The sequence below is a fragment of the Vulpes lagopus genome, chromosome 14 (genome assembly GCF_018345385.1).
Source record: "Vulpes lagopus strain Blue_001 chromosome 14, ASM1834538v1, whole genome shotgun sequence".
Taxonomy (NCBI): Eukaryota; Metazoa; Chordata; class Mammalia; order Carnivora; family Canidae; genus Vulpes; species Vulpes lagopus.
The window spans coordinates 25655313-25668101 of record NC_054837.1 but is presented as its reverse complement, the minus strand read 5'-3'; the positions used below and the strand labels follow the sequence as shown (position 1 = coordinate 25668101).

The 12789-nt window shown below is 58.7% G+C and overlaps 1 protein-coding gene across 1 annotated transcript in view; it reads right to left on the bottom strand.

Annotated features, from left to right (window-relative positions):
* Positions 1-2269: 2269 nt before the first annotated feature.
* RBM19 (RNA binding motif protein 19) overlaps positions 2270-12789 on the bottom strand; it is a 122066-nt gene continuing 111546 nt past the window's right edge. The window contains exons 24-25 of the mRNA XM_041729239.1: positions 3375-3487; positions 2270-2813 (exon numbers count right to left, since the gene is read on the bottom strand). Coding sequence (XP_041585173.1) covers positions 2805-2813; positions 3375-3487 — 122 coding nt within the window. The 3' untranslated portion in view covers positions 2270-2804. The remainder of the gene's footprint in view (positions 2814-3374; positions 3488-12789) is intronic.

Here is a 12789-nt window from a genome sequence, read left to right as displayed (position 1 = left end):
GTAACAACACACCCACCTGGAGGGTTCCGGGGAGGCAGTGGTGTTGCCAGAATCGAGGGCTGGAACCCTCGGCGAGGACCTGCACAGGACTGAGGGGGTGAGGGGTGGGGAGGAACGCTCTGGCCTCTCTCCTCCACCAGCCCCCAGACGTCTGCTGGTGCCCACCCCTGGCCAGACCCATCTGGCAGCCTGTTGCCAGGGGAGCCTGAGAAATAAGGCCTGTAGGGGTCAGGGCCTGAGTGTGAGAGCCGGCGCGGGGTGTGGGTGTGGCCATGGGGCACTCAGGCAGGGTTCCAGCTCCTGCCTCTACATACGGCGGGCCCCACAGCCTCGTCAGGTCAGGGGCCCCTCTGACCCTGCGGTCTCTGGCCCTGCCACCTCCCCTCCCCTCTCCGGGGTGCCTGTTCCGGTCCAGCCTCCAGCACAGCCCTGCTCCTAGTTCCCCTGACCATCTGAGGGCCACGGACCCCTGTGAGAAATGGATGGGTCTACACGTGCATCAGGAGGCTCACTGAGCCCCAGGGCTGCACCCCTTCCTCAGCGACCACCCCCCCTTCCCCCGCCATGGTTTATTCCTGGCACTTCTCTCCTAGATCGACTGATGTCCTATTGTCACTTCTAACTCCTCCCCACAAGCTCCCCTATACCCTGCATCCCTGGTGACAACAACAACTACGTCCTGGCTGCCCCAGAGTCCCCACAAGTCTCCCGGCACACACTGGATGGAAGTTTATCTCCCCAGGGGCTCCCAGGGGCTTCCTCCAAGGAGGAGAGTGGCGCCTGTCCTCTGCGCCGGGCCTACCTTACCTAACTTGGCCTAACCATTATCTAGCTGTTCCAGAGTCATCACGTGGTGGTGGCTTCTATGTAAGAATTATGACAGTGAGAGTAATTTCTGACCGCCCAAGGCGACAGTCACTTTCAGAGGAGAAGGGCCAGGGCTTGGGCTGCTCCCTGCACTAGGTGCTGTGACTGAACGGTGTGGGCATGGGTCTGGGTGTGGGGGAGGAGTGGAGTGGACTGCTTCTGATAAAGTGGCCAGGGACTGTTTCTGAGGCCAGAGAATTTAGACTAAGATCTCAAAGGGAAATTAAAAAAAAAGAGATGGTCAGGACAGATGAGGGGGGAGGGGGAGTGTCCCAAGCAGAGAGAAGAGCAAGTGCAAAGGCCCTGGGGTGGGAGCACACTGGAAACGCCAGCATGCAGTAAGTGGGGGACAAGTGGCAGGGACTTCTTGCTGGGTGAAGAGTGTGACTTCATTGCAAGTGTGTGGGGAACCCTGAAGGGTTTTAAGCTATGACTTCCAAAACCCAGTTCACAGATCCAACTGGCTCCTTCTGTCTGCTTGTGGAGAATGAGGTGCTCCTGGGTTAGGGGAAGGGAGGCGACGAGGGTGGCATCCACCATCAACATCCTTGGTGGCATGAAGGGGGAGGTGATGGGGCACCCCAAGATCTCCAGGGTAGTTGAATTGGCTGTTGGTGTTTGCTTATGTGGCTGTTCCCTGTCCAGACAGTAAGCCCCTGGGGTGGGGGGCCGAGAGGCCAGGGGCAGCAGCAAGGGGGGTGGCGACCCGGTCTCCCAGGCTGGTCTGAACACATAGCCTGCGCTGGACGCATGGCATCAGGCTGCAGGAGCTGGCGGATCCTGTCTTGGGAATGTTCTAGTCCCGTCATCCGAGTCAGTCTTGTAGATGCCAACGAGGCCTCTTCGTGTGTCAGGCCCATGGGTCTGATTATCTCCAATGTGGTGACTACATTGCTGCCACTGGCCTGGCCCTGGCGGTGTGAGTATAGACTGTGTGTTCATCAGGAAGGACCCACATGTCCCTGAACAGGACAAGCAGTGGGGAGGACTAGGGTGGGCCCTTGTCACCCCCAAGACTCACAGCAACTGGAGGGCCTGGTCATCGAAGGCCTGGCCTGGGTGAGGCTTAACACTGACCCCACCTACACACTGTGGTCATACCTGGTGTCTGTGGGGCACCCCACTACAAACGTCGGGGAACAAGCCACTTTGGGTTTGGGCCATTTGCCTCTTACTTCTCAGGGAAGAGCCCAGGATTGGCCGGGGAGCACCTGCCCCACGGGGAGTGGGGAGTACACTTAGACTCACAGGGGGACCGGCGCTGTGGAGCTTTGCTTGGGTTCTAGGCCACTGTGAAACTGGATGAAAAACTGAAACCTCTTTCCTCCAAAATGCAGAGACCAAGATTTATGAGCCCCCACCAGAGGTCCCAAATAAAGGAATAAACAAAAGTGCTGATGGGCATCTTTTCCAGGCTTTACTTGGATTGACTGAGGTGGTCAAGGCCCAAGTGTGCACATCACCCCTACTTGACAGAAGGAGAAGTGAGGGTCAGAGGGGACCCTGCTGGTCTGAGGCTGCATAGGTGAGATTCAGGAGGCTGGGACTGGAACCCAGGTCAGACGAGTGGCGGGGGCTCTTTTCCTCCACACCATCCAGTCTCTGGCGAGTGCTGGGCGCAGGTGCTCCCAGTGGGAAGAGGTTGTAGGTACAGGTAGGAGTAGGTGTGTGCAGGCGGGTACCCCAAGCCTGCAATAAGCCTTTCAACAGGGCTGGAATGCATTTCACAGAGTTCTCCGTCCACGAGCCAAGGGTAGCTGCCATCGGGACACATCTTAGGCTCAACCGGAGAGGCTGGCATCTGGGTGTCGTGAGCATCCTTGTGGTCAGCCCTGGTGGTCGAACCAGAGCCCGCAGTCCCAAGGGGCCTCGGGCAGGACACAGGTCAAGTCCCAAGCTGCGAGCACGCCCGTAGATGGATGTAGTGGGGACTCCAGCTAGCAGCCCTGGAAGGAGGGCAAGAACAGAAGCTTTGGAGCCGGTCTTACACGCTCAGTGCCGCACCGGGGGTTTTTCATGGATTCACGCGGCGTGTTTTTCTCACTAAAACCACACGAGGTGGGAATCGTTTGCGAGGCAGATACTGGGCCAAGGGAGGTTAGGTCATGACGCCAGGGTCCTGCCCCCCCACCCTGATGCCACACTTGCTCCTATGCAGCTGCGCATGAGCAAACCCGAATCTCTCTGCCCTGACCTTCCAACCAGCAAGGTGGGGCTGTGTGCCCCGGTCTGGGAGCAGTGGACTGCCAGGCTTGGTGGGGTGAGGCTTGTGTTTGCTGGTTCTGGGTCCCTGTGCTGCCACGAGACTTCCTAACGTGGCTGCGTCTCCCCTGCCCCCTGGCCCTTGGGTGTGGGGCACAGAGCGGATGCACGGGGATGGCGGGAACGTGTCAACCTCAGGCTGGGGCACAGTGGGGGTGCCTGCGTTCCCTCGCCCACCAGGCAGGAGCGCAGAAGCCGGAGCGGCTGTCCCCAGTCCCCGGGGCCCTGGAGCCACGTACACGTACCCTCTCGGTGCCAGTTCGCAGCTGAAGGGTTTGCTCCTCACTGTCGCTTTCACTGTCTTCCAGCTGCTCCAGGATCTCGTCCAACACCACAGACCGCTTTTTCTTCGGGGGCTCTGTGGGAGCCCAGATGGCAGGAGAGGAGGAAAAAACAGCCGAGAGGGGTGGGAGGTGGGAAGAGAGGAATGGCAGGAAGGGAGAGGGACCGGGATGAGCAAAATGGAGGGTAGGAGGTATAGGGAGGGAGGAGGGAGTCACAAGAGGGGGCACAAGGGACCAGAAGCCATCCAGGGAGAGAAAACACGAGAGAGGAGAGAGACACTGCCCGTTAGTCTCTGGCTTCACCATGGGGCTGCCTCTCCTCGCCCCAGGAACTCTCCGGCTCTGCCCGCCACCCCCTCCCCGACTTCTACCCGCAGAGGACAGGGCTCCATTTAGGAAGGGAGCCAGGAAGGCCTCCTCCCGGCAGCTCAGGGGGTAACGGGTCTCTGCCTGGCTTGCAGGGAGCAGAACACCTTCAGAGGGGATGGGTCAAAAGTGAGGGGGCCATCATTGGGGAAACAAGTAGAAGCCGCTCCGGCTTTCCTGGAGGTTATCCATTCTTAACAATAGAGTAAGCGGCTTGCTCAAAGATTCCAAAAGAAGCATGGAGGAAAGAACAATTAGAGGTAGCTTTGGAGAGGAGGGACTATTCGACTTGGCCTTTGAAGGATGCATAGGAGTTCTCTGTGAGAAGAGGGGACGGGGATGTGGATGCACAGCACAAACAGAAGGCACGGTGGGCTCAGCAATACACGGTCGCTCTGAGCCCCAAACACTACCGAGGATGCATGGTGTGCTACAGCTCTCCTCCTCTCGGCAGTCCCACAGGGACGTGCTAGGACTGCCTCCTGCAGGGGAGGGAACCAAGCTGCAGACAGGTAGGTCTAAGGTTACTCAGCCACACGTGGAGGCAGGATTCGAAACCAAGCAACACCAGAGCCAGTGTCCCCACTTCCTATGAAAGTCTCCAGGGCTGGCGCGAGAATGCCAGGGAGGTAGTGAGGGTGGCAGGAGAAGGTGAGCTGGGCCCTCGGTCCTCCCAGGAGGGATGTGGTGGGGGGAGGCCGGCTCAGGCCTGGCCTAACCTCTCAGTCCCAGAGAATGCGGACTCGTTCAGAGGCAGCTGCAGACAGGATGTCCCAATCCCGTCCTCAAACAACACCTCCTCTGTGAAGTCCTCAGGGAGACAACTGCCCTGTGATCCTTTGCCTCCAACTCCCTACTAGGCTGGAGCTCCCAAGGGCATGTCTCTCACGAGGGTCTCTCCAGAGTCTGGCCTGGCCCCTGGCCCTGACACGAAGAATCTTGGGCCTGTTGTATAAAGTCCTAGGCTAGTGACTTGGACTCTCTGGGCCTGTTTCTTCACCTTGTTCCTCCCAAAGCGACAGGGCACTGACCCTGTCTCATCTTCTCCATGGCTACCTGCCTGATCCAAGCACATTCACCTGAATTCCTGCTCCTGCCATCCCCACAGGGCTGCCTGAGCGATCCTTCTAGAACAAGTGCTACCGCTTGGGGTCTCAGGCTCCTACGGCTTTGCAAGCAAGGAGAGGGAATTCTCTAGTCCTCGGGATGCCATTGCTTGAGCTGGCCACTCCGGGCTGGTACACTGCATGCACACCACAGGACCTTGGCACCTGCAGGTCCCAGAGGACCCTGTAGTGAAGCCCCAGCTCCCGTGCCCCCTCCTCCGACGACCCCGCCACCTGCTTTGGGGCACTTCTTACTGCTGACATCGCGGTGGTCATTTCTTTGTTTGGGAACAGAGCTGTCCCGTTCACTGCCGTGTCCCTGCCTCAATGCACAACCTGGCACCTAGTGGGTGCTCACTAATGTCTGCCCGATGAAGGGAGAAGCAAATGGAGCGGGAAGGGGGGGACACAGTAAGGCTGGGGACGCTGTGGGGGGCTGCCCCCCACCCAGGAGCCCCCGGGCCTGGCAGCTGTACCCATCATTGTTAGTCATGGAAAGGGAGAGAGGGTGGGATGGGTTGGGGGTGGAGGCTGCAGCCCGTGGCTCAGACGCAAATTTCCTCTCCTTGCTGCCTCCTCGATGCTCCTGGTTTCCTTAGAATCGCAGGCTCTGGAGGTGCACAATGGCCTTTGGAAATTGAATTTGTGGGCAGGTAATGGGAGCCGAGAAATAGAAGAACAGCAAAATAGGGCCTGTGGGCCTGTCACAGATGCCTCCTCCTAGTTACTAACAATGGGAGTGTGAGCTCCTGGGCTGGCGGGCCCCCGCTCTCCTGGGCCAGGCTGGCCCAGGCTCCAAGGGCTGGCTGGTGGCGGCCAGCACGGTCGCTGCAGTGGAGCTGCGGGCCTCACCTCCAGAGCTTCTCTAACTCCGAGGCACCAGCACGGGAGCCGGTTTCTGCCTATGCATCCTAGGGCTCGAGCTTTCCATCACTTCTGCACCCCGAACACCCCCCACATCCACTGCCGCCCTCTGGTCTGAGTCCTTGGCATCTCTGGCCTGCAGGATGGTGGGAGCTTCCTCTGCCCTCCCTCCCAGAGTCCGCTCTCAAGGGGCACCCAGAGGGATCAGAACCTGTGGCTCCTTTGTCTCAGCCCTCAGTGGGGCCATCTCCTCTCCCCTGGGGAAAGGAGAAGCCAGCAGAAGGGCCACCAGGCCACCCAGGTGAGCTCCTTCCTGGTTCCTGGCAACCCCCTCTCCCACCTCCGGGCCTCTGCATTTGCTGTTCCCTCTGCCTGGAGCGCTCCTCCTGCAGGGAGCCTGGTGGGGGACTCGCCTCTCCAGGGAGGTCTCCCTCCTCTCCTTGTTTAAGACCACAAGGCTCCCAGAGCCCCTGCCCACATTCCTCTACAGCATCGACCGACCGTTCAGCTCCCTGTTTGCCTCTCCCACTGGAATGCTGGCTCCAGGAGGAAGGGGCTTTTGTCTGCATTGTCACTGCTGTCCCCCCAAGGCCTGGAATGGTGTGGGGCACACAGCAGATGCTCAGTAAGTACCTGCTGACTGAATGGACGGATGGCAGGGACAGATGAGATCAAAGAGTTCAGGTTGCTGAAGGACACAGAAGCAGGGACTGGACCAAAAGCAGTCTTTAACCACTTTTGTTCATGTTTTCAACCCCTCACAGCAGAGGCCAGGCAGTGCCCGCTCTGGGCTGGGCCTGGTATGAATGGGACAGCCCCCATCTAGGCTGTTCCTGGACCACTGAGGGGCGATGGAGAAGAAGCCGGACAAACACAACCCAGGGCAGGATCAGCGCTGTGATGGGGAGGCACCTGCTCCATGTGGGCTATCAGGGCAGCTTCCTGGAGGAGGGGACAATGTAAACATGGCCAGAACCCAGCCTGACTCTCAGCTCTGGCCCTCTCACCCCACTGTGCAAGTCTTGCCACTGGCAGGTGGTTGTGCCCATAGCTTCAGAGCATCTCCCACCCTCCCAACCAGTAGGCACCTCCCAACCTCAGCCCCGGCCCCAGGGACACCAGCCACGTTCAGTTTGCTTGGGAGCTGGCCTCACTGTTTTAAAGACTTGTGAACCAGCTCTTCCCCGTCTTTGTCTGGAAATGTCAGCCCTGCCCTTGGCTGCCCTCCCCCGAGTCACGAGTACCAAACATCCTGTGACACAGCCACCCAGGGCTGGGTTCCAGTCCTATGCTCCCCTCCCTGGTGGTGGGACCTTCACCCCTCCGAGCCTCGGCTCCCCATCCTGGGACAAGCAGGAGGCCCCGGAGCAATGGACACAGGATGGGACACAGAGCTGCTGTTCCTGCACCTCTCCACACAGGGCATCTCCAGGGCCCAGCTCGCCTGGAGGGCCTGCTCCTGGATGCCTCTGCTCTCTGGATGTCCCCAGGACCGCACTGGCCCCAGCTTGCCAGATTGAGCTCTGTGCTTCTGTGCTGAATGTAAGAACGAACGAATGAAGGACTGAATGAATGAATGAGTCCTAGGGCACTGAGGTGGATAATCTTTGAGAAACAGCACTGCTGTGGTTGGGACAACAATACAACAAACAGGGGTGGGGTTGGGAGGCACCCGAGAGGTCATCTGGCTGGGGAAACCAGAGGGTGGAGTCTCAGGAACCCTTTGCAGGAGGGGGCGTTGCCACCCCTACTACACAGCTGGGGACACGGAGGTACAGGGTGAGGCGTAGGGGCCCCGGGTAACACACGGCAGCCTCCGGCTTCTGCCCTGGCCTGTCTCACTTGCCAGCGTTGTCCCACACATGCTCGCAACGGCTCTCGGGGGCCCTGACTCGGGGTGGGGGGTGCGGGTGTGACAGTGCACAGTCACACACATTTGGCTTTGGCACTTGCCCAGTATGCAGCCTCGGGTGGGGCCCGGACCCAGTGAGGCTCACTCCCTCGTGCATAAAATGTGGGGTGGGGGGCGGACAGGGCTGTTCCTCCACCCTTCCCCTTCTCTGTGGCCACCACCTGCTGACCCGCAGGCCCAGACGTAAGGAGGCCTTTCCTTTTGCCTGGAGCAGGTACGGGCTCCTCTTCCCAGCGGAGCCTCTCGGGGGACCCCCACCTGTCCTCAACACTTAGCATACAGGCTCAGGAACGCAGGCATGGGCACATATGCCCCACCGCTGGCCAGCCTCTTGCTGCCTCCGTCTCCTTGCCTGTAATGTGGGGTCACGGGCAGAATTAATGGAGGCAAAAGAGCAATGACTGGCACCTGGTTAGACCCCGGTCCATGGTGGACAGACCAACATCTCTGCCGCTCTAACTCCCATCAGAGATGTGGACTCAATGTCTCACTTTGCTATTAGGCCAGGGGGCACCACTGGGGCAGGGACTGTCAGAGGATAGCCAATACCTAGTAGGTGATCCATGAGCAGTTAGTTGTTAGGTAAATGAATACAATGATTTGGTTTGTAAAGGCTGAAAGGGTACGGTACCCATTTCCCACCCCAGGTTGGAAAACGGAGGCCCAGGGGGATCCCTGGACCCCTGGCGGGGTGAGGAGTGCACAAAGTAGGTCAGCGAGGGGCTCACTCCCTAGCCTTGGAGATCAGACAATTCAAGGTCCCAGCTCTGCCGCCTAATGGCTCAGTGACCTTGGGTAAGTCACTTCAGCTCCTCAGGTCTCGGCTTCATCTGTGCGTGGGGGCTGAGGACAGGACCCGTCTCCTGGGGCAGCCGTGAGCATCAGTGAGTCTGTGCTCGGAGCCCAGTACACCAAGGGCTCGGCGCTCGGGGCCGTGACTGCTCTGGTTGGCCTGGCTCAGGCCGGGCCCCCAACCGCCCCCCCAGGGGATGCGTCAGGCCCGAGTCCCCACCACGTGACACCCAGCAGCCCCCGCCGGCCCTGTCTGCGCATGGAGCACCCTGCTTGCAGGGAACAGCTGCTGAAATCCCACTTCTTCGACATCAAAAGCCTCAGTGGGTTTTCACCAAACAAACATAATGCAGAACCGGAGAAAGGTGTAAAATAAATAAACGAAACAAGCTGTGCATTTTCTTTCAGCATTACAGCTGCACCCGAAGATAAACAACAAGTGAATGTCACCAAACATCAATACCCGAGAAATTAACTTGACAAAAAACTCAGCCGTCCCCCAACAACCCCCCAGTCCTGCCCCCCTCCCCGCCCCCCCCCAACCACCATTTTGCATTTCTGGAGTTCCCATCTAATGATTTTATTTTTCAATTAATTCCTTGACAGAATGCCAGCCCGCGTCTCTCTCCCGGCCCTGGCTGGCGCTGTCGCCCTGCATGGAAGGCAAAAGCGGGCAGACGGAAAGGCGCTGCCGGGAGGACGGGAGAACGCGCCTCGTGGGGTTTTGTTCCAGAGGCAGAAGGCTGAGGAGGGGCGAGCAGAGCGGGGGGCAAGGGAATTCTGAGAGGACCTGAGAGGAGCAGGCGCTGGCAGGGGGGGAGCGGGCGCCAGGCTGCCAGGATCAGAGCCCGTGGCTCCCCGCTGGGCCACCTGGGGCCAGGAGCCTCACCTCTCTGTGCTCTGTCCCTGCACCTGCTGCATAGTACCCCGCGTGGACGGCGCCGGGGGCTCCGGGACGGTAAAGGTGCTTAAGTTTTTCCAGCAGCGCCTGGTGCACTGTAAGTGCCGTGAAGGTTGGCGGATGTTATGGTCCCCTGATGGGACGCTGTCACTGGATGCAGGCAGGTCACTTTTCTCTCCTTTAAAATGGGGGTGGCAATACCAGCCCTGGACAAACACAGGAGCCGCTGCAGGTGCCCCATCCTGGTGGCCACCCACAGCATTAGTGCGCGGCTCTGGGACACATCAATGGCTTTCCCTGGCCACGGGGGCATGTGCAGCCCTGGCACGGGGCCAGCTGGAAGCGTTGGGTACATAAGCTCCCTCAGAGGAATCCTCCACCAGTGAGGGTGGACACATGTCCCAGCCCCCTGGACTCCCGGGGGGATAGCTCTGAGGTGTATACGACACAGATCCTGGGGGGCCCTGGTGGGCTGAGCCCCAGAGACCCCTGGGACTGGGTCCCTCGCCTCCTTCCGGTTCCTCATGCACTTCCCGGGCTCACCTCCTAGGTGATCTGATTGGTACCCGAGTCCACGTCTTGGGGTCTGCCCCTGGGAAATCCACCACACTAGGAAACCATGTCTATGGGTGACCAAATGGGAGGAAGCCTCACATGTGACAGGCCCCTGGTAGAGTGTCTGGATTTGCTGACATGACTTAAGATTTAAAAAGCTAGTTACTAATATGCCAAAAAAAGGGAGATGCTACCTAAGAGTCTGCATGTCTAGTTTCTCCAGAAAATGGATGACCCAGCCACAAAGAGCCCGTGGCCCCACCTGAAGGTGAGCATATACTCTGTGCCAGACCTGGTGCTCGGGATGCAGCTGTGAAGAACACTCTAAAGGATGTTCTGAACCACCAGCCATGGTGGCCACGTCAGGACCCCAGAGTGGACAGGGCCCAGGCACCTGCTGGCTTGGGGCAGCAGGCTGGGTGTGTACTGGGAGAAATCCCATGAGCTGTGTGAGATTATCATCCCATTTGTCAGATGGATAAGCAGCGGATCTAGGGAAGTCACGTGACCACACTTCCCCCTTCCCCATGCCCCGATACACTAGTGAGGCCTAGGGTCCTGTGGCTCAGCGGCCAGGCTTGCAGTAGAGACACTGGCATAGCCCCTTTAGGAAATGGCTCCCAGCAGAAAAGATGTGAAACAGAGGCCCCACGGTACCCACCAACCTGCAGCAGCGGCATTCTCGAGGCCAGTGGTTCTCTATCCAACTGCCTACGAGAATCATCGAGAAAACCACTGAAGCCGGTGATGAGAATGGTCTGGGGTGGGGCATTGGTTACTGAGAGTGATGCCTATTGCCCTTATTAATCACCAGTGCTATGGGCTTCTGGCTCGCTGTGAAGCAGGAGCCTGCGTGCAGCTTGGTGGGTGGCCCTCACACTGCGTTCCAGGCAGCTGGCCTGGAAGCTCCCCATCCACAGGGCCTGGATTATGGTGGATTTAGCCCATCGTAGGGCTCTGGGGCCGGGCTAAGCCTGGGGGCTTTCAGGCTCCGTCCTGCATGTGTTTGCATTAGTTACAGATGCTGGAGGGGCCGGTGCAGGCTGGGGAGGACAGAGAGTGGCCAGGTGAAGGTGACTCATTGCAGGGAAACAAAGGAAAAGGAAGAGGACCTGCTGGAAGGGATCCCCCTCTCCTATGCCTCAGGCCTAGAGGGATCTTTCCATTTCTAGTAGTGGCTTGATGGGCATTAGCTTCTGGCCCCCTCTTCCTGACACAGCCCTGGGTTGGGAGTAGAGGCTGGAAGGGAAGCCTTCAGGGGGCCACGGTGGAGGGAAGTCTGTACCCAATCTGTAAGTGTGCGGGCCTCAAGCAGCCAGGCAGGCACGGGAGGGAGACTATAGGGTGGGCTGCAGACTGGCAACTCAGCCCCACCTGCCCGACAGGCACACAGAACCAAGGTGGTCAACCTGATTTTTCCAGAGGCCAAAAGCTCGACTTTTGGATCAAATCTTTTGATAGCAAAGGAGTGGCAACTCATGAAAAAAAAAAAAAAAACAAAACCCAAACCCCACTGGTCCGTATTTTCCATGCAAAATAAAGATCTGTGGCTGAGCTCAGTTGATGGCTCACCTGTGCAGCCTCTGATTTATTATCTCTCGCCCCTCTGTCTACAGAACCCTACCAGTTCCACTTGTGGCCGTGAAGCAGTAACAAAAACCTCCCTGTCTTTCTGTTTTTCTTGGGTTTCTTCAGACTAGGCCAACCGACGATTCAGAAGCAAAATCGGCCACCCCCTGCCACCAGCCACAACCCTGGAGGGAAGTCCACCCTCCTCCTGCTCCTATTTCTAGCACTCTGGTCCCCAGGTCCCTGAACCCCTGTCCAATCCGGGCCCAGCCCCTTCCCCTCCCAAGTCGCTCTGAAATTTTCCTTCTGTCAGTTTAATTCTGTGATCGATGAGGAAGAGCAGGAGAAATGGCCCGGCACAGCTGGTTTCCCCGTTAGCCCTAGCAGGGATTCCTGGCCTCGCTGGCGACGGCTGAGTGAAATGTTTGCGGAACGCAGAGAACACAAGTCAATAACAATTTAGCTGGATTGGGAGCAAGTACCTTCCCCGCACGGACAGCCACTCCCGGGGGAAGGGGAAGAGAGTGTGCAGGATATTGCTAAAGCGCTTGGAAATATTTCCAAAACAGCACTCCAAGAGGCTCGGGGCGTGAGGCAGGAAGGAGGGAGGAGGAGGTGACCTGGAGACACCTGCTCCCGCCGGCCCCAGGCCCCCGCAGCCTCCCCAGCACCTCCGCAGGGGGAGACGTTCGCTGTCTGAACGTGGATCCCTCCCTCCTGCCAGCCATTTGCACCCTTGCTGGCAGCTGCCGCCTAGGAGCTGCCTGACCAAAACAATTCCTGCTTCTCCGTGTGTCTTCGCGACACTCTGCCTCCGCCCGCTGGGATGGCTGGGGGCACGTGAGAGAGGAGCTGGTCTCCCGGCCAATTTCAACCTCTCTCCAGGTGCCACCCACCAACTCGGCTGGGAGCAGGCTGAAGAACAAAACACACCAGCCCGGCCAGGGAAGGCCAGGGGTAAAACGGCTCCTCCGTCCCTCCGGTCCCCACAGTGGCAGTTGGGACAGCTCCCCGCGCCCCCTTCTGCCTCCTGATGGGGCGTTCCCCATGCCCCTGGAGGAAGGGCTGCCGGCTTCCGCGAAGCCTTAAGGAGGGAACGAGAGGCACCCAAATGGAGGAATAAAAATGAGGTGAGGGGAGCTTACAGGAACCTTCTGTCTTCAGGGAGCTGGAAAGATCCACAGCAAAGGGATATTTTGAATAATAAATTCTGTGACTTCACATACTTGCTTGAACTTTCCCGACTGTGATTTTTAAAGCCCGATGATTATGTTTTCATGGCCAAGATCAAGAAGGCATATTTGCAAGGGC